Consider the following 20,430-nt stretch of genomic DNA (forward strand, 5'->3'; position numbering starts at 1 on the left):
TTTCTTTACAGTCAGGATAAACCATAATGTGTACAAATGGCGTGATAGCCTCAAATAAGCAATCGAACTCTAATGAATAAGGTTGGCATATGTGAACTGAATTTGACTAATTTGAGACCTTACTTGTCTCAGTTGGACTTCCAGCTTTTGTTCTTTTTTCACAACATCCTTTAGTTGTCTTTTCAGGTTGGCCATCTCCAGTTCTTTTCCTTCCAACTACCTCGCAAGTGCATCACATTGTTTCCTCAGCTCTTCATTCTCAGATTTCAAATTCTCAAGATTTTTGTCTATGCTTTCGCGGTCATTTTTGATACCTCTTGGTCTGAACAGGCAATGCCCGCTTCACAATGATAGTTTTCTATCAAAAGCCTTCGCTTTGCCTTCGGTGTGTTTTTAGAACTACGGTTTATCACTGCCAGTTTTCTTGCCTTTCTCTAGCTTCTTGTCATTCGCACATTGAGGTTTTGAGTTTTCAAGCTTCTTTATATATTCCTCTGTACAGATAATATCTGGCGGATTTTCAATGTTTTCTCGTCGTCCTTTGGACCAGTGTGCCGAACAAATTACTTGCTTCTTCCAACATATGTTTTCACTCATAAGAACTTTCATATAAGATGCCTTTAGTTCATCGTTTGTTTTACCTATTGGAGTATAAAATTCTAGTCCTTCATTGCGCCAGTTGTTAGTACACAATGTCCCAGCACAGTTCCAATGCCACTTCTTAGAGGAAGAGGATCCATCCATGGACGCCTAGTTGGTCGCCTATCGTTTCGTGATTGCAAATGTCCGGCAGGCACCAAACTCGCCCCAGTCCCTCGCGATATGAAATCTGGCAATGGTACCTACATGTATGTAGCTATTGAAAAGCGTTAATTGAGTATTTCTTCGCAAAATATTGTTTCCTGTGTTTTAAGAATAAAATAGTTGGAAACTTTGCTTGAACCCCTAACAATTAAGCTGTTTGTGGCATTTCTGTTTTATGTAGGTTTGACTTGCATGAGTCGCAACCAGAAATTATAACGTAAAAGATTTTGCAAACTCCTGTATCATATCATTCTTCTCCTCTTAACAAGCAAGCTTAAAAGCATAGGGTTGTTCCTACTTCAAGCGACAGCATTTACTTTTTTCGATTTAAATCTGTTTCTTTTTTCAATTTTCAGGGTAGTTAATATTTCAGACATCCTAAAGCATCACCCATTATATTTAGGACATTCATATGAAATGGGAGAAGTTGTGTTCTTGCTAAAAAAAAAAAAAATCGGCTCCCTCTTTCTGAATTTTCTGTATCCACCTCTAGATTTGATCATTGACAAAAGAAGAAGCATTTTCAATGTAATGGAAGTTTTGATCATGTAACAGAGCTGTCTTCTATGCATTTTGCTGATATTCCTTACTTGAAGATGCAGTAAATGAAGTTTTCTTCTGCTGGAATGGATTGCACCATCTCCCAAGGTAGGGATAAGCAGGGTGCAAAGAAATGAAAAAAAGTTTTGGGTCTACCCTCTTGGTATGATGTTCTTGCCCAAAAGTCATTCTCGCTAGTCCCCCAAAATTTCACCTCTCACAGTATTAGTACTTCTGTAATTCTGCAGCAGCTTAATTCTGTAGCAACTCTTTCATGTAGAAGGATGAGCTGTTTTCCCTTGGGTAATAAGCCTTACAGGCAATACACACTGAAGTAATTAAACTATATAGTGAACTTCTAGGTTTCAATTGCTTTGAAATAATATTGATATCGGGACTTTCATGGTAAAAAAGCATTCAATGTAGGACTCAAATCTTACCCAATCTGGCATCAAGTACAGCAGTATAGCACAGTATCGCAGCTCTAGATCTCTGTGTCTCCTTTATTTCATCAGCAATGTGTATGCTTTCATGAAAGGTCAGCACATGCATCATGGTAATCAGTACCATACACGTAATTGCATCTTGTATAATTAATTGTTGAGTACTATTTGAGAAGGACCAAGAACCATTCATGTGGTGTATTTCATGCGATCTGAAGAGTTCATGCAAGTCTCCTGAGTTGTCTCGCACGCAGAGTTGTCAAAGTTTAAATTGCAGGTCTGGAGTATGTTAATTTAGTATCTTTCAGATTACTTTGTATAATCATTCTGTTGTTAAATGCAGTGTCTTTAAGTGAATTTATTGTTATTTGAGGTGTCTTGCGTCCAGGTGATGGAACTAATTTGACATACTTAAACAACAAAAACATGTCCGGAAAATTTTATTGTGCAATATTTTTCCCCGAGAGAGATTTTTGCACAATTACTCTATATTTTTTTGATCCTATAATTTTCGACAATGTTCTGTAACTTTTCACTGAAATTGAGTATGACAAAATGCTGACATACTGTTTAAGGCGAAAAGCACATAATTTAACAAATTAAATCAGCAAAAAACAAAATTTACTTTGACCTTTGGCTTTCAAAAGGTGATTTGGATGCTCCCATTTGGGCGCCTGGATAATTGGACAAATTTAAGAAAAAAAATTGGTATAGATTGATAACCAGCTCTATAAGCTTGAATTTGATATAGGGGTTTAGGTATTACTTCACTTGGACATGACACATCTCTTAAGGTATACAGTGACCTTAAGCCATGCACTTATTGTCCTCCCTTCCATTTTTTTTCTGAAACAATTTATGATACAGCCACCTTTATACAATGCTTGCAATTGACTTAGTGGTGGCTAGAATTTTTACATGTATTCTATAACATAGTCTTGAATTGTTATTTGTCTTTATGCTGTACATCAGTCCAGCAATAGTTCGGTTCCTTTTCATAGTATATGCTATTGTTACTACCTTTTAAAAAATTGCTGGAGCTCCACATAGCCCTAGGAAACCTCCCAAAAGTGACTGTAAAGACATACAGTTGAATGTATGACAGCTGTACGATATTAAAAACAGCACACAGGAATACAATGAGATACATTCCCTACTGCAAAATTGCAACATTTATGATGACAAAATCACTAGGCTTTTGCATATTGTGCTTATATTTCCCCACTAAAGTGCTCCACCTCAGTGCTCCATTTTTCCCACTAAAATGCGCGGTCTCCCTCCAAAAGTCACTAAAATGCTGGGTTAATGCTCGTAGATGAGTTTTTTTTAATTTAAAAAATTATAGCATTTTAACACAATTAACAGGTCAAGTTGCTTAAGAAAACGTATACGTAGTATAACCCAACGTATATAATAGTTTTAATAATGATCTTTTAATTTGATTTGACTACCGCTGACCTCTCCTCAGTCTCCACTCGGCTGTACCAGGGTGGCATTTGAAATTTCTCAATTTCGGTTTAAGTCTTCATTTTCTCGTAAAAAATAATTATAAATTCTATTTTCTGTACGTGGAAAAAAAAATTTTCCGGCAAATGCCGCTAAAATGCTGGAATAATGCTTAATGCTTTTGCCTCACTGAAACGCTCAATAAAATGCTAGCATAATGTACAAAAGCGTAAAAACACTCTAGTTCTATTCTATTTCGCTTCGCTCAGCCGAATAGAAAACATTTCTATTATAAGTAGAGGAGACAAAAAATACAACAAATAGTGGAGGGAGCCGCCAGCAATAATCGAGTTCATTTAGAAGAATCTGAGGCACGCTGAGTACAGGTTACACGCCAGAGAATATAGGAAAATGTCACACGCTATTTTAAACAACGATATCAACAATAAGGAAAAAACAGCCTCGAGTAAACTGGTCGGCGTTAATTGGTGTGATATTCACAAGGAGTGGTATATAAAGGCCTGATTATCCCAATGGGAACTAATACAAAGCACTCTAATTAAACACCTAAAAGAAATACATCACATATGGTGAAAATAATACTTTGCCATTGGAAAAGTGATGGCGGGTGAAGGGGCTGGGTTGGGAGAAAAAAATCATGCAAGGGAGGGTGACTGGAAAAAAAATAGTGTGCGAAGAAAAAGTGAAGGAAAAAAATCCTGCAGAGTGAATCTTACAAGCTGTACCTGCCTGAATGGCACCTTGGCAGCCAGTTTATACTGCAGTTTTAATTAGAAAACAGACATTCTTCACTTTCAAGGCTGATACATTTTGTGCATAGCAACTTCATCATGACGTTACGGACACTGATAGCCAAACACCCTGGCAGAAAAACTCTTATGGATACCATGGCTTAAAAGTGATAAAAGAAAACATGCACTATAAACAGCCATCCTGCTTGATTCGTTTGCATTTTAGCAAGCAAATACCGTGTTATGAAAGCCGCCTCGAAATATAGGAGTGATGTCACAGCTGACGTGACAAATGACGATTGTGGACACAGATGTGCACGCCCATGGCGAACTGCAACTCTTCCCCTAAGATGGCCACCAAGATCAATGTAATCAAGGACAATCATGGAGGTGTTAACTGATGGGCTATTTTCAGTTTATTTTAGGTTTTTGGCAAAGTAAACAACGCATTATCATTCAAGTCCAATCGATACATTACATTTATCCGGTCACTCACAGAGCTCTATCTTAAAACTTGATTCACAGCATGCCAAGAATAATTTATTGTACAAAAATGAATCAATAAAACTGTTATTTCCCTTAACATCAAACCAAAAGAGCAATGCAGCCCCATGTTTGGCAATGGAACTTGGATGTGCCTGATACTTGGTTATGTTTCCCCCGAGTATAATTTTGACAGGAAAGTAAAACGACTGTGTGGAAGTTTAAAAAATATTTGTTTGAACTTGAAGCCTGTTCCAGGCATTCAGATTGTGACGAGTGTCGACTGATTAAGATTTTCTCCCCCCACCCCCTCCCCCGAAATAAAAAATAAAATAAAAAAATTGAAAATAAATGGGTGCAGGTGACTTACGCCTAAAAGAAAACCCCGCTGACGCAGTGGACTTATCCTAATAGCTGAAAAAGGGCCACCTCGCACCCTCCCTCCCCCTATCACTTTTCTAATGATCTGTCCCTTATATGAAGACTTCTATTGATTATTGAAGCATAAGCAGTGTAAAGCGTGAGTGACATAAGCATAAGCATAAGAAAAAGGAATCTTTTCCATTTTCTTACGCCTATGCTTATGCTAATGTCGCAAAAATAAGTGTGTAAACCGGGTGTAACGTAAGCATAAGCAAAATCCCAAGGAAGTAGCTGTGTTTGATGCCAGCGAATTTTTAAGTTTATGGTGTTCAATGCTACTTCACGGACCAAAATGGCGTCTGAGAGTACTGTTTTCTACGAGAAACTTGCTGGGGTAGTTCGCAATTATCCCTGCCTCTACGACAAATCCTCAGATGATTTCAACGATACAAATATAAAAAGCTTTTCTGGAAAGATATTGCAGAAGCGGTTGGTGTTAGCACTGGTAAGTGAACATTATTCAGCTGTGTTCTTGAACAAGGTCATTTGAAATTTAAGACTCACGTAAACTGCATAATGCAAGTTGTCATAACGTGGCTCGTCCCATACTCCCGCGGCTTCATTCTGAAGTTCACTGCGCTTGCGTATGTCACTTTCCCTGTGCTTATAAGTGTGAACATTCGCTATGCTTATGTTTATGCTTGTGCTCATGCTTATGTCGCAGTGTAAACCAGTAAGTTATATTATGTACATCATTTTGCCTTCACTACTGCAGAAAATCGAACACACATGGAAGTTTTGATGCATGTGTGCATTTGGTCAGCCAAGTCAAGATATGTGTTATTTGACACGTCGATAAAATGCAGCAAAGATGAACATATAAACCCTTCAAAAAATTGGGAAGTAGGGACCATGTATCCCCGACCAAACGCAGTGGCACTAATGGAATCAAATAACAAATCAAAATCAATGTAGAACTTTCTTTGCATGCATGGTTACTGGGTGTTGCAAAAAAAGAAAAAAATTATGTGGCAAAAAGGGGCTTTGAGGACCTTGGAGGGCTGGAGGTGCTATGACACTAATTTACCAGGTTTCAGAAGAGTACATAGATTTAGTAATTTGTAAATTATATTGCATACTTCCTGCAGCAAGAAGTCTAGTGCAATGCTAATCATCTGCTCGACATTTCGATCGAATGAATTCAACAACAACAGCAAACCGAGGAAATCTACGCATAAACGCAAATGCATATCCCTGCATTTGAGTGTCAAAGAGCAAATCCAGTCTCAACGAAGGATGACCGAATGAAAGAAGTGTTACAGAAAAATCGTTTAAGATTGATTACTATTCTTGGTAAAGCCAAGAAATGCATTTAGAAGCCGGAAAACGTCTAAAATCTCAAAGATCTTGCGGTTTCCAAGTCTAAATGTAATAATTATGCGCACTTAAGCGTAATTTGAATATTATTTTTGCCGACGGCTTTGTAGTCACTTGATCGGCCGTGGCTTAAAAGAAATTCAGCCAAGCATTTCGCCAAACCCAATAACTGAACTAACAAAACGATTAAGTCTCTACACTGTGTAAGATATATAGATAATCTTTATTTAAACGCGGTTGAAAATTCGTCAGCTAAAACCACTAATAACTAATAGTAAAAAAACTAATAAAATAATAAAAAAAAAGCTGCTCTCCACGAATGCCGTACCTGATACAACTCCTTTGAGTAGGCGTTTAAACTGCCTCAGGGACTCTGTTTCCCTTATGTCACAAGGAAGTCTGTTCCAAAGAATGGCGCCACTATAGCTAAAGCTATTTTTATAATAGTTTGTACGCAGCAATGAAACATTCCTGTCCGCTTTTAAAGCATAAAATGGTTTTCTTTCTTCCAACCGTGAAGAGAAGAAATTATAGCAGCCTTACACGAGGCAACTGTCCCCATTAACACAAAGAAAACTTCAAACTCACCTGGCAGTATTTACAAACACAGTTTTATTACTTTTAAACGAGAGGTTATCTATAGACGGTGGAAAGCGACACATAACTATTTGATTACGATATGCAACTTTATACAACAACTTCTACAAAACGACTCAAGTGTTGTTCTTTGAAATTTATCAAATTTGATTTTCAAACTCGCCGAAGCAACTTGATAATTTTTGTGGAAAACGCGATGAAAGTTGATATTTAACACAGTCGCTTACCGCAATTTGGCAATTCACTTCTTTGTGAATCGTCTAGGCAGAAACTTCCAGCAAAAGTTGTGAAGACTGAACTGAACAAATCTTTTTGATAGATCAACGAATCAACCACTTTTCCCTCCATAATTACCGTTTTGTAATTTCTCTGAACGCACGAAACTCGTTGATCACATGATGAATCATGTGATTTGCACGGCTGCTTATCTCGGCGCGGGAATTAACTTGAGAAGTTCTGTAGTCTTCTGAGCTAATTTTTCGGGTATTTCGCCTCCTTTCTATAGCCCTCGTTTGCCTCTACTTCACGGCATAGTTCGGCATTATTTCATTTCCTTTCTCTAGCCCTGACTCCGCATTTTTCAGTGTTTCTGTGTGCATGTACTATCTCGCCTTCTTTCTAGCACTGCGGCCCGTTTCTCGAAGGTCCCGAAAGGTTTTCGCACCCGGAAAGCCATGGCAAAATCTCAAACTTACGATTACTGAGTTGTTTTATTTACATATTCTTAATATGAACAGAGGTTCCGTTCATAAAAGAAGTTCCAAGCGTATACACCGCTCTGTTTTTAGATACAGATGGACTGAAAATGGCTTTGCGGGCCCGAAAAATTTTCGGGGCTTTCGAAAAACGGCCCGCTCTGTCGCGATGTTCTTCGTCACTTCTAATTGCCCGTTAACTCTTGCTCTCTACCGTTCTCTTTCACGTTCTGCTTCACTTAGACTCTATCTTGAAAACGTTACACCAACGTCCCCTATCGTTTGTTGACCTAACAAATAGAAATAAGTTTTCCCGCCAAGAAAAGATGGCATTCTTGAGCTCCCCCGTTGGGGTTACTTAAAGAATCCCCTCCTTCTTCCCCGTAGTCTGCACGACAGACAGACGTTCCCTTACTCGTACGGTGACGTCATAAAAAATTTTCTCGGCTTGATGGGTTTACCAAATTTTCTAAGGAATGGGGCTCTGCTCAAGCGCCTTCGGCGCGCGTGAGCTCCACCATAACACTTCTGAAGAAAATCAATCAAAATATTCCGTAGGAGATAATCAAAAGAAACTTGACCTGTGTGGAGAATAATAACCCTTTTCTCTGTTAACGTTCGCAATTCCGGGCAATTTTAAACTTTCTGTCGGCCGGAAATTGTCTTGCATCCACGCTGGATTACTTGTTATTCAAACGAGAAAAGCTTTAACCTTTAAAAGGGCTATTAACTTATTATAAGGTTTAATTTAGAACGAAGATGTGAAAGACTCGTTTTGACCGCTAAGGTAATGATACAGGCTGTATTATAACCAGGTGATCAACCTTTGTTATTAATTAAGGTCTTCCTGCCTTTTATCTCAAGTATTTAAATTATATGTTTTAAAAAATGGGTTACCATGGAAAGAGAAAAACTCGTCACAATGCAGTTCACTTTTACTCTTTACCCATTAGCCGTTTGTTGTCACAGCTGCGTTTGTTCCAGGTTTGTTAACGCTTTCAAAAACGTGGAAACAATGAATACGCATCTCTCTCAGGGAGATAAGTAACTGGAGTATTGAAAAAAAAAAATTGCACTTCAACGAAAGAAATTTTAGATATTCGAAGGAAATTCTAGATATTGCGGTGAGCCTTCAACAAGGGATAATTAAAGATATCTCTGTTAAAGTTTTATTAAAATAACTTGCACGCAAATTATAAGGAAAATCTAACGGACTAGAATTTATGCAAACAGACAAATTAAAACCGACTTTAAAGGCCTGTTTATATTTATTTATGCCAACGGCACATACGTCAGCTTAACTATCATAAAGCCGAAGTTTGTGTTGTTAACTTGCTTGCTATCATTTTTGGCGACCAAAGAATCAAGGGTTTTAAAGGAAAAGGTGAAAAACACCGGTATCATAAACTGTGTTCAGCCACCTTAAAGGGACATAAAAAAAGTTATCAAAAATGATATCTTTCCATGTAAGGATATCTTATATTGTACTCAAACAGAAGCCATAATCGGGGACGGAGACCGTAAACGCGCGCTATTTCTAGTATTGGGGCTGTCCCTATAATATGGCACAATTTTTCTATTTTTAGAACAAATTGCCCCATCATGTGCGGCACACGCGCGTACACGCTGCGAGGATTTTTGCGGATGTAGCGCGGGGAAATGGCGTCCGAAATTTCCAAACTGTTTGATGCCTTTGGCCCACAGCTCAATACATTCATGTCTGTCGGAATTTTACTTCAGTATTTTCGTCGAAAACTGCCCCAGTTTGAGTGAAGTAAGACAGTGGTTAGTTATGTCCCGCTTTATATCACTGACAAAGTTATGTTCCGCTGCTTCTTTTACAAGAGCTCCACATTACCCCACTCTAAGTTTCATATATGTTGAAGATTAACAGCTGTTCCATAACGCAGCAAAGAACTAGTTGGATATATCTGGATACAGCAGCGTCTCAGGACTTCAAAGCTTCCTTCCTCTTGCCACACGCTTGCGAGGATTTCGCCAGAGTCTATTGCGACCGAAAAGTAAAAAAAAAAAAAAAAAAAAAAATTGATTGCAAGTTTGAGTCTCGCTCAAATTATAAGTAACGCTTGATGTTTCATCAAGACCCAGTGAGTGACAATAAGTTTGTCTGTAGATGCTGCTCAGTTTTTATTGTGTAAAACTCCAACAAATTTTCTGTTGTCGATGAATAAGAGCGCCCACCGATGTGCATGTGTTTTGTACAGTCAGTAAAACATTACAAATTGGACTCCCGCACTTTCGTGTGAAAACGTACATCGAACTCAGATAATATCTCTAGTTTTTAACTATGTTTAAATAAATGTTTGAGATCATATTAAAAGCTTAGCTGAAAATATGTGAATACAGCAGAAATAATCGGCGAAGTTACGATGAAGCAATTCCTTAATCAACTTGAACAACAATTTCGATTTTGCTGGTTGAGTTATCAAAACCCCTCGTCTATTTTATTTTCGTTGTAAAATTTCACTGTATTAAAGAAACACACAGATGTAAGTAGCCTTTTGGCGTTGGTGAAAATTGTTGCAGCATCTCAGCACAAAAGACAACGAAAGAAATCTTTGTCAAGATTTGTTGACAATTGAAAACACCGACTCGGACTTGAAAGTGCACTATGCCAGCAGATTAGTGAATAATCCGTAGGTTGTGCGCGCAATCCATGATTTCCAAGAGCAATGTCAAGTTCACGTAAAAACATGGCTTGTCGAAAATTAACTGTGTTCGGTGCGATAATGCGTTTGTCGTTATTTCCTTTAAAACAATGTACAATAAAGCAATTATGAGATTCGCTTTTTGTGATATCAGAAATAATCAAGGTCTGGGTTAGTGACAACACTTACCTCGACCTTGATTATTCCGGATATCACAAAAACCTCATCCAATAATTGTTTATTATCGACATAGAAAGTCATTTAAAGCTATGGGCCGGGTTGTTGAAAGCCCGATTAAACTAACCCAGGATTAGCAAGAATTTTGATTTATATTTTGTAACTTTTCGGGTGAGGTTTTCCGCTTATAATGTTTGTCCTTCATTTTTGAGTTTGTCTAAGCTCAAACTACATAAAAAGTGAGCAGTAAAAGATATTTTTATACAAGAAAAATTAATGGTTCGGTTGACATTTAATCCTAGGTTCGTGTTAACAGGCTTTCGACTAACCCGGCCATTGTGTAAAGGAGATTCATACCGTAATGCGCTTGCGAAATCTGGTGAGGAACTTCCGCTCGTGTTTACAAATTTAAATTGCAAATTATTCCAAGGGCGCATGCTGACGCTTACTAATTATTCATCACGAGTTCAGTTTGCCATCAACTTCGCTACTTCTTGCTTCGTTTATGTAGCTGCAATGGAAAGGAAGTTTGCTGTAAAAATGTAATGAAACCAGAGATTGTTGTGCTAGAACAAGAGGGCAGATGTGCCGCATGGTCAAGTATCGATGTTTGGAGCGAAACTAAAGTTAAAGAGGTGATTTTGACTCAAAATGGCCTTGGTGTCGAATACGCGTGCAGAATTTTGGAGAGCTGATTGAACTTGGAGCTCGTTCTCGGAAGGAGTTTTTCAGGTTGGTAGAATCCTAGAAACAACTGTTGAATAGATTAATGTTTGTACTCATTGTTTTCCTTAGTGGTCGTTACATCGCCGTCACTTATGCTGAATATATTTATTCGGAAGATAATTTTTTTAGGGCTTTGGTACTTCAAGACAACAACTTGCAGGTAAAAAAAGGAAAGAACTCGCTAAACAGTGATTTAGATGCTGAATTAGCCCTTTTTCTCGTCTTTGTTGTATTAATATTAAAGATACACAGCGCTTTCATTTTTTCAAGTACAATATGCGTGACTGCCTTAAACCTTAAAATTCAAATCTGATTACCAATAGGCATGTCCTGATTGATGTAAAATCGTGATCTTGGCAGTCTTAAGAGCGATAAAGAAACTATCAATCAATATTTCAGGGTTAAATTTATAGACCTAAGACTTGCTTCATTAGTGTAATGTACTCCTCAGTATGAAGCCTTATGCGCCACTCTAGTACACGTAGTTTAGTGAGGCTGACTCCTCAATATAGTCAGTGCAGATTTTACCCTCGCTGCGTAACCTTTGTCCACTTCGATTTTAAACTCTAAATCCTATATCGTGTCAAAAAGAGGGTACTTATTTTGTTGTAGAGGCAAGCGGTTCCACGTTGGAGAAGAAGTGCTGTACATATCATAAGAAACCTTACCTATAGTCCTAAGTGAAATGCAATGAGAAAAGTCTGTAAGCTCGTACGACAAGAAAAAAATGTTCTTGAATACATGCAAATTTTCCCAGCAAGCAGACAAACATCAACGTCAAGGTATCGGTGGGAGGAGTACTCAATATTTTTGGTAGGAGTGTCCTCTGTGACCCAAGAACCCTTTACCAGTCCATGTTCAGCTGCAATGTTACCACCCTAGCTATTGTGGACTATGTCTTTGTACTATGTGTGCAACAAAAGCCAACGAAAAAAGCCTACGCTTTGTGAGATAAGTGGGACCTTGCGTGGTACGAACCCGGCTTGTTTTAACAGCCTTTAATAATACACCAATAATTGCAAGTTCAGTAACATGTTTCATCTCTAGATTACTTAATCCACGAGTTTGGCCATAGGTCACCTTTCATTATGAAAGGCAACGAGGCTCTCGTTATTTTTCTCTGTTTTTGTTTGGCTTCTGTTTTATTGATATATTTTGATTGTGTTACGTACTTTTAATTAAATAATAATAAAAGGGCCGCACTCACCGAAAAAAAAAAAAGGAATCAGGTGTCATGTCACGCTCCTACCTTCCAATAACGGCAACCTTTCTACAACGGCTACTTTCCTCTGTCCCAAGGTGGCCGTTGTCGAGAGGTTCACATGTCGGGTGACAGCAAAATAGTTTTATCAGACAAATTCCCAATCACTGTGGAATTAAATATGATTATTTTTCTGATATCGCTATCGTAAGTAAGGCGGCATAACCCGTCAAAAACAGCCTGAAATGTTTTTATATTACTGATTATAAGTCTTGAAGAAACTGACCTTCAGTCGAACAAAGCGAAACGTTCGTGCATGATCTTGTAAAAATGTGGACTAGTTTTTCAGAAAAAAAAAAAAACCTTATGTCTAAGTTAATTACAAATAAATACATAGCTCGGGGAGCTTTTCAGTTACTAAACTTTCCGACGTGCCATGCTCACTTCTTCGTATTTTCCTTCAGGGACCGCGGAGAGGGAGGGGCTGGTAGGGCTAGAGCCCTACCACTTTTATTGATGCTGGAATTTATTTTCTAGGGCTCCAGATGGCGCGCATATGCAAGATAAATGGCAAAACACTGACGTTTATTTGTATTGGCCAGAATTTTTAGCCCTTTCACTTTAAAATGGTGTCCGCGGCCCCTGTCCTTATGATCGAGGAGAGAAAAACCACATTTCAGTGGCTAAAGCCTGGTTCACAATTGTGAGATAGGCAGTGAATAAGCATAAGCGCCAGCACAAGAAAATGGAACATGCTTCTTTGCCTTGTGCTTATGCTTGGTCTTATTTCACTAGTGTTATGCTTATCTCACAAGTGTGTACCAGGCTTTAGGCTATCAATATATCTCGAACCGACTATCAATTAAATGTAGCGCCACAAATCCTTTATCAATATTCAATATGGTCTAGATATGTCTATATTCAAGAATTTAAAGAGGCCAAATTAACACAACCGAACGTGCTGTAAATCTTTTTCGACAGTATCCACACTTCTTCGAGATCAGACACAAATAATGACAACTACTTTTAACACACAAATAACAACAAATAATAACAAATACTTTTAACATTATTTTGTGAGTGGTCGAGTTCTGGTGCCTGTGGTTTCCTTTTATTTCCCTTCTTCTTTACGTCGTTTGTTCTCAGCACACGAAGCAGGAGTCAATTGATATATCTTCGTTCTCATCGTAATAACTCTCATGAGTTTGACGATGTTGGCTTCACATACCCTTCGTAAGTAGCCTGAAAATTTACATTTAATGGGTGGTAATGGACTCCATGATCAATTTCCTGGTAAGTGTCCTCCTGTTGTGGACCAACGTTATCATAATGAGTGACCTGGCCAGAACTTACGTCATCAACAGCTTCATAAGTGGACTGCCTCTCAGTTTCTAGCTCGTTAAGAGTAGTGTTGCAGTAAGTTGGTTCTGTGGATGGTTCACTATAGGGAGACAGCTCTAAGATTTCTTGCGTGGAACCTTGTTGAGGATTCCTTGAAACTGACTTTTTCTCTGCTAGAATATGAAAGAACCAGAAAAAGAAAAGAGCAGCGTGTTTTTCTATGCTGCATTTTATTTCGTTTTGAATTATCATGGGTAGTAATTGTTTTTATACGTCCTTCCTTCCTTCCTTCCTGCCTGCCTGCCTGCCTGCCTGTCTTGTCTCCTCCCTTCCTTCCCTCTGGCGCTCTTGCTCAACTGCTATCCTTCCCTCTTTCCCTCTCTCCCTGCATGCCTACCTGCCTTCCCTCTTTCCCTCTCTGCCTGTTTGCCTGCCTTCCTTCCCTTACGATATTGCTAGGTGAAACAAGAAAGCTAATCTACCAAATACCATATCACAACTATCTGTAGTCGAAACCCTATCAAGCGGCCAGCTATTAAACGTCAATCCCTATATAATACGCGGCCAGTAATCAAAGTACCGATGAGAGTTTCCCGAAGGTGGCCGTTTTAATAGGGGTTGAACCGTATACAGATACAAAAGTTAAAACTCACCATTAGGATGCAACCGACGCCACATTACAATCCCACCGGCCAAGATCACAAGAACAAGTAAACCAACTACTATTGACAATATCAAAGTTGTTGTCGGGATCCCATCATCTTTGGTGGTAAACGTAATGAATCCCTCATTTTCATAATCACCATCTTCGTCAAAAGACCGTTGAAAGACCGCGTATCGTGTGCCTTTTTCAAGCTTTCCGTTTTGATACTTTATGAAAGCTGAAAGAAAAGGCGGAGAGGCACCTCGGGATTAAATCAGTTCTGTGCGTGCTCGTATGAGTACTGACAAAATGAAGTATTAGGAGAGAAATGAAGCCCTCCCAAGTCTAGGAAAAAAATGTATCTTGACTATTATATATTAAAGGGACCCTTCAGGTGCTGGTGGAAGAAACAGAAATGATGGCATTGAAGTCGCAACAACACAAGACAAACAACAACAACAACAACAACAAAAACAACAAAACAAGCAAGCCAGCAAACAAACGGTTTCAGTCTTTACTGTTTAAGTCCAAATTATTAAACTTATCTATTATAAATTATTTTATATATTAAGCGGGGATTGTCCAAACTTAGGCCACAGTGGCGTCATACATTCTCAAAGTTCACTATGGTTTTCAAAATGTTTCAAAAATGTTATTCCAAAGGATGCATAAACTTTGAAGATTTGGGAAGAAATTTTTATATATTTGGAGTCTATTAACAAAATCTCTATTTATGTTCTCTAAGGGGACACGTGCTCGTTGCTCGTCTGAAAGATTATTTTGATAAGGGTGTGGTACTTTGCTACTTTGCAATAAACGTATATTATGCCAATTACGATCTCTGATAACTCTGATCAATTTAAACCCAAAGCAGATCATTTATGAAAACCTGTGGTTCTAGGCTTTCTTTTCATTTTTTCCCAATAAAAACTTGTTTCAATTGTTTTTTTGTTTTTTTTTGGTTTTTGACCTACCCGTTGGTGGTCAAAATTTCAAATTTTAACCATCATGCTCTCAAGTCAATACATAGGTCTATAAAAACTTGTTTCAATTTTCAGTTTTTTTGGTTTTTGACTTAAACTTTGGGGGTCAATATTTCAAATTTTAGCTAGCATGCTTCCAAGTCAATATATACGTTCTTATAAATGGATGTAGACCGTCCTTATTTCTAGAACGCCATTAGGTGTGAACTGACTCACATGTTGTTTCTCTGCGCTTTCTCTTAGCTTCAGTAACACCATCTCGGGAATAATACTTCCGGTCACCAACAGCAAATGATGTCCTTGACTGATCGTTGGCGAACTCAGCCGTAATATAAGGTTCTCCTTTCACTTGGTTATCGTAATTTCGCATGACTTTAACGTATTGTGTGTCCGATGGTTTTCCTAGGTTCTGTCCGTCAGTTAAGGGTGTGACGATCATTTGATAAAAGCTGTAAAAGAGTGTAGTAACTTGTTTTCACATAAGGTGGCTGGCAATAGTATACCGCATTTTGTAGCAGTCATACTTTGACGGATTGTCACTACCGCTGTTTTTGTTTGTTTGTTTGTTTTGTTAATAAATAACAACATTTACTTACATCGAAGTACAATACATTACATTACTAAAAGGCTACTACAGAACTACTTAGCATAAATGTATCCAGTAAGCTATGAAGATAAAAAGGTCATTACTACGAATCTCAGCTAAATTATTAATATATTCCCTGACATATATGGCTTCCTTTTAAAACGTATATATTGAAATTGTTTTAATTTTATTTTTATGCATTTATTTATTTATTTATTTATTTTTTTGAGGTTTAAGACTCAAAAGGTACTAAAGAAGATAGAAAGCTATGAATTCTGTCTATTTTTGGGAGTACTTCCTTTGTTTTGTAGGACCATATGTAATATCGTGCAAATTACCACCACTATTATCAGGTTTCTACAAAATTGATGCTGAAAACGATTTGGTCATTTACTTGACTTAGCAGGTTACTATAGCTACAGTACAATCAGCCACACCGTTGATTTTGGATTTAGGTGCTAGAAACTCAATAACGAGTTCCGTGACCGCCACTGACCTGACAGGTTTGCCATTACTCAACTCTTTCTTAGTTTTAAAGGGGACAGACACTTCTGTTGTTCCAATGTTGCTATCGGGAAGCGTCGGAGCGGTCGGTGGGTCTGAAAAACAACATATTGATATAGGTATAGGTATTTTAAATGATTAAAACGTTAACATACTATCTGGCAAGGTATAATTTCGGCCGGAACTTACGTTTGGAAGTCGATCGTTTTTCTAAGCCAACATCCAACGTACATTGACGAAGGGTGAGAGATTTAATCCTCCATATGGGCCATACTCCTCTAAAGTAATTTTTAGACATAGTACCCAACTCTACCGTGGATAATACTCCCACGGGTGTTTCTTCTATCATTTCGTTTGAACAGTCCACCTTCAGTTAATTACTGCCATTTAGATGTTTCGCTCAATTTCAAAATAATATTGTTCATTTGCTTTTACTGCTTTACTATACAGCTGAATTTCTGGTAATTGCTATTTGCCGTGTTTATGAAAAGCATATATATCTTTACCTTCAGTAGTCGCACTTTTGGGATCACTTTTTGGACCTGCACCCTTCACAGTTTCAGCCCTAACTCGAAATAAATATGTTGTAGACTGACTAAGCCCATTTACGACCGCTTTCAGAAGCGATGCAGGTACTTCCTTTTCGCCCGTCCCTCTCTCGGCTGTGTAGAATATGACGTACTTTGTAATGATACCATGTGTAAACTCTTCAGGAACTGGCTGCCATTCCACCTCGACACTAGTACTGTTCAGTACCTTTACAGAGATAAGTACAGGAGCACTCGAAGGTACTGCAACATACAACAATTTGAGCTTTTGTAAACTGAGTGCAGGTAGGTTTAATACCAGTTGCTATATTGAGATAAACTACTACTATGTTAAATCATTAGGCAAGAACGCCTCCCGGTACCGATGGTATTTAAGGCAAAGGGACTGTCTATGTACGTATTTTATGGTATACCATTCCATTTAAGATGTTGTTTTTCTTTAAAAATCTTGATCATGATAAAAAAAACGAATTTTCCTGTAAGATAGTTTTCTTCTGTTCAAGACTGTGTGTCCGTCCTGAAGGCCACTAAGCTTTCACGCAGGTTATTACCTTTATCTGTTATCGACTTGTATATTGTTTGTTTTCAATGGCGACAGTGATTTGTACAGGAGTATAACCGTATGGCCAACTTTTCTGCATGATCTTCACCTTAGTTAAGGGCATGAGTTGATAACTTTATCGATGATTTTAACTTAAGATATGAATATAATCTACACCAGGCAACAGCATAGAAAGTCTATTGACTTTCATTTTCGAATCGAATTATTTCCTGTTTATTTCGCGTGACCGTATTAGCTGGAATAACAAGAAGCAGAATGAAAAATCCTTTCTCCTTTTTATCACGGCGCTTGGTTACTTGCTAGCCGATTTCTTTTCCCGAAACAAAAGCCAACTTTGTAAGTAGTGAAAATACGTAAAATGCATCGGTTGATTGCAGAAAGGTATCTTGATGTTGCATTTGTATTGTGCTCTGATAACAGATCTGATTGGCTGAGCCATTGTACAGTATCAGCCATTAGTATAAATCTACCAGCGTTCTATCACGGATGCCGTCCTCTGATTGGCTACGCTACTCGCGTTCTATTCTGTGATAGATAGTGAGTAACGTAGCAGCGTGCGCTGGGGGCCGCTTCTTTGTGTTTTCGAAGCGTCTGTGAAGAGGATTTAGATGAAAGTTTTGAACGACTAGCAGATTTATACTAAAACATTTAGATTATTCGCTCTCGATTTCTAAGCGTGATAGTTGACTCGGGCTGCCCCCACGTCAACTATCACGCGATAGAAATCTCGAGCTCATAATCTAATTAGTGTTCAGTGGTTTGGTGTGGTCGTTAAAATTTCAACGTTTACTCGTTTCTCCGAAGTTTTGAAAGAACATTTAAAAACAAAAGGATAATTAAATTCCTGAGAAGACCGAAAAAAAAAAAAAAAAAAAAAAAAATCGAATATTTTAAAAGAAACTGATAAGCGCAGGCACACAACTGAAAATGTCAAATTGACTGCTCAGTCGGCGCGAATTCTGTGAAGCGAGAAGTTTAATATTAAGACCAGAAATACTTGGAATCGTTATTTGAAGCAAATTTCAGTTAGAATTCTACTGAAACAATTAGATTATTCGCTCTCGATTTCTATGAGGTGACAGCTGATTCGGATTTCGGCCTCATCAACTATCTCCTCATAGAAATCTCGAGCTCATAATTTAATTGTTAAATAGAAACGCAATTTTCAACCAATTAGCGCGCGTATTTTCTTAGGACTGTTTTCTAACAATCTTTATTTGTACTCTCTCACACTATAATACTAATTGTACAAAAATATCGATAATGAAAATTAGAGTACTGGCTGCCTGGAGTAATCATAGGGGCTAGCGGAGCCAGGCAGCCAGTGGACATCAGTGTTAAATGAAAATGAATTGCAGATCAGCAAGAGAGCACAAATGCTCACATAAAAAGAAAGGAAAAGAAGAGAAAAAAAAGAGAGAAACAACAAGAACGCTATTACGACGCTATTAGGGAAGTCTGAAATAATTACGCAATAGTGTGGTGCAAATGGCTAAAGAATGAATCAAGGAAACAAGCAAGCAAAGAAAGAACTGAACAAAGGACCTTTTTGGCGATACCGCAGCCATTTTAAATTCTACGGTTTCAAATAGCTATTGTAGGATTCTAAGGGGGCAAATTAATATGTATTCGCCCCCAAAGCATCCCAATAGGGTATTGGGATGAACAGAATTCAAAATGACCGCCGGATCGCTGAAAAGATCCATTAAAAGAAAGTGAAGAATGATCATCGCAGTTAATTTTCCAATTTAAGCAATTGGAAAGAAGAAGCCTGAAAAAATCAGGGCTTCAACGGGATTCAAACCCGTGACCTCCGCGATACCGGTGCGATGCTCTACCAACTGAGCTATATAGCTCACACATCGGGAAACCACACATCGGGAGCGAGGTCAGTTAATTGAGTTCATATCTTCCCGTGAGGAGTGAAAGATCCATTAAAATTACTTTAATTACCCAGGAAAGTTCTGGAAGCAGCAATTCCCCAAAACCAGTGAAAACACCTAATAAATAATCATATTAGGCTCCGCTGTCTGATGTTTTCAATCAGCTTTGTCCTTTTAGTTTCAGAACTGTCAGCATCTCCTTAAAACTAAGAATAAACCTCTTCTTTCTATATTATGCTTAAAGCTTAAACACTGAGAAAAAGTCCTGAAACTACGGGAAGATCTAAAGTCTGCAATGACACAAAATAATCAATTTTATGTAGCGGTTCTCTGTATCTTCAGTTTACAGTTGACACAATTTCTAGTTAAAATAAAGATTAATGATTCAAAAGAGTATGTATAAATCTTTATCATGGTAAGGTCAACGTAACGACCCTAGAAAGTTGTACCCATTCCAAAAGTGTGCTGAATCCGAAAGCTTGACTACTTTAAGAACTTTTACCCATTGAAACGCGGAACTTTTTGCCAAAAATGCATTTTTGGGGCATTTCGGACATTTTTAGTCTGGACATGAGCCAAATTAGCTGCAATCTACTCAAAAAGACATTTGCAACATGACAGTATGCCTTTCTTTCCAATAGCATCAGACTCTATGACATTTTTCTTCGGGCATGTGCAGAAACCTGCGACTTTAGGATTTTCGGGCTTTTTTATTTCTTTTCGCCTTTCCTTTTTTCTCCTTTTCTTATCTTTTTGTTGCAGTGGTTAGCCTTCTACTGGGCTTGCTTCCAGTTCAAGAATTCCCGAGAAATTACTATCGAGACGGAAAATTCTTACCATGGGGTAGCCAAGTGTAGTTGAGGGAAATTATGTTCCGAGTTTTTTGCTCAAACTTCTGAGTATTTTCGTGCATATTTCTGGATCAATGGTCTCGAAACCTCTGATCTGTTATCATTGGAAAGATCTTTTCCTCCTGCAGAATTTGAGTACTGTATAAGTGATGCCAATTTTGGTCAAACGCGGTGACGTCAGTAGCGGAACAAAGGCCGAACGTTCGTCACGGCCGGTTAAGGCAATGAGTTAAGGCATATCGCAAAAACGTTATAT

General features: G+C 38.1%; 1 protein-coding gene and 1 pseudogene across 2 annotated transcripts in view; both read right to left on the bottom strand.

Moving 5' to 3' along the window:
- LOC110046813 (usherin-like) overlaps positions 1-20,430 on the bottom strand; it is a 260,713-nt pseudogene that overhangs the window by 118,436 nt on the left and 121,847 nt on the right. The gene's annotated exons all lie outside the window — the stretch shown is intronic.
- Positions 12,055-20,430, bottom strand: part of LOC110066095 (neogenin-like) — a 31,164-nt gene continuing 22,788 nt past the window's right edge. The window contains exons 7-11 of the mRNA XM_089287565.1: positions 16,837-17,121; positions 16,323-16,425; positions 15,457-15,689; positions 14,268-14,495; positions 12,055-13,787 (exon numbers count right to left, since the gene is read on the bottom strand). Of these exons, the coding sequence (XP_089143691.1) occupies positions 13,471-13,787; positions 14,268-14,495; positions 15,457-15,689; positions 16,323-16,425; positions 16,837-17,121 (1,166 nt within the window). The 3' untranslated portion in view covers positions 12,055-13,470. The remainder of the gene's footprint in view (positions 13,788-14,267; positions 14,496-15,456; positions 15,690-16,322; positions 16,426-16,836; positions 17,122-20,430) is intronic.

Source organism: Orbicella faveolata, unplaced genomic scaffold, assembly GCF_042242905.1.
Source record: "Orbicella faveolata isolate gen_17 unplaced genomic scaffold, um_ofav_v1 contig_14, whole genome shotgun sequence".
Taxonomy (NCBI): domain Eukaryota; kingdom Metazoa; phylum Cnidaria; class Anthozoa; order Scleractinia; family Merulinidae; genus Orbicella; species Orbicella faveolata.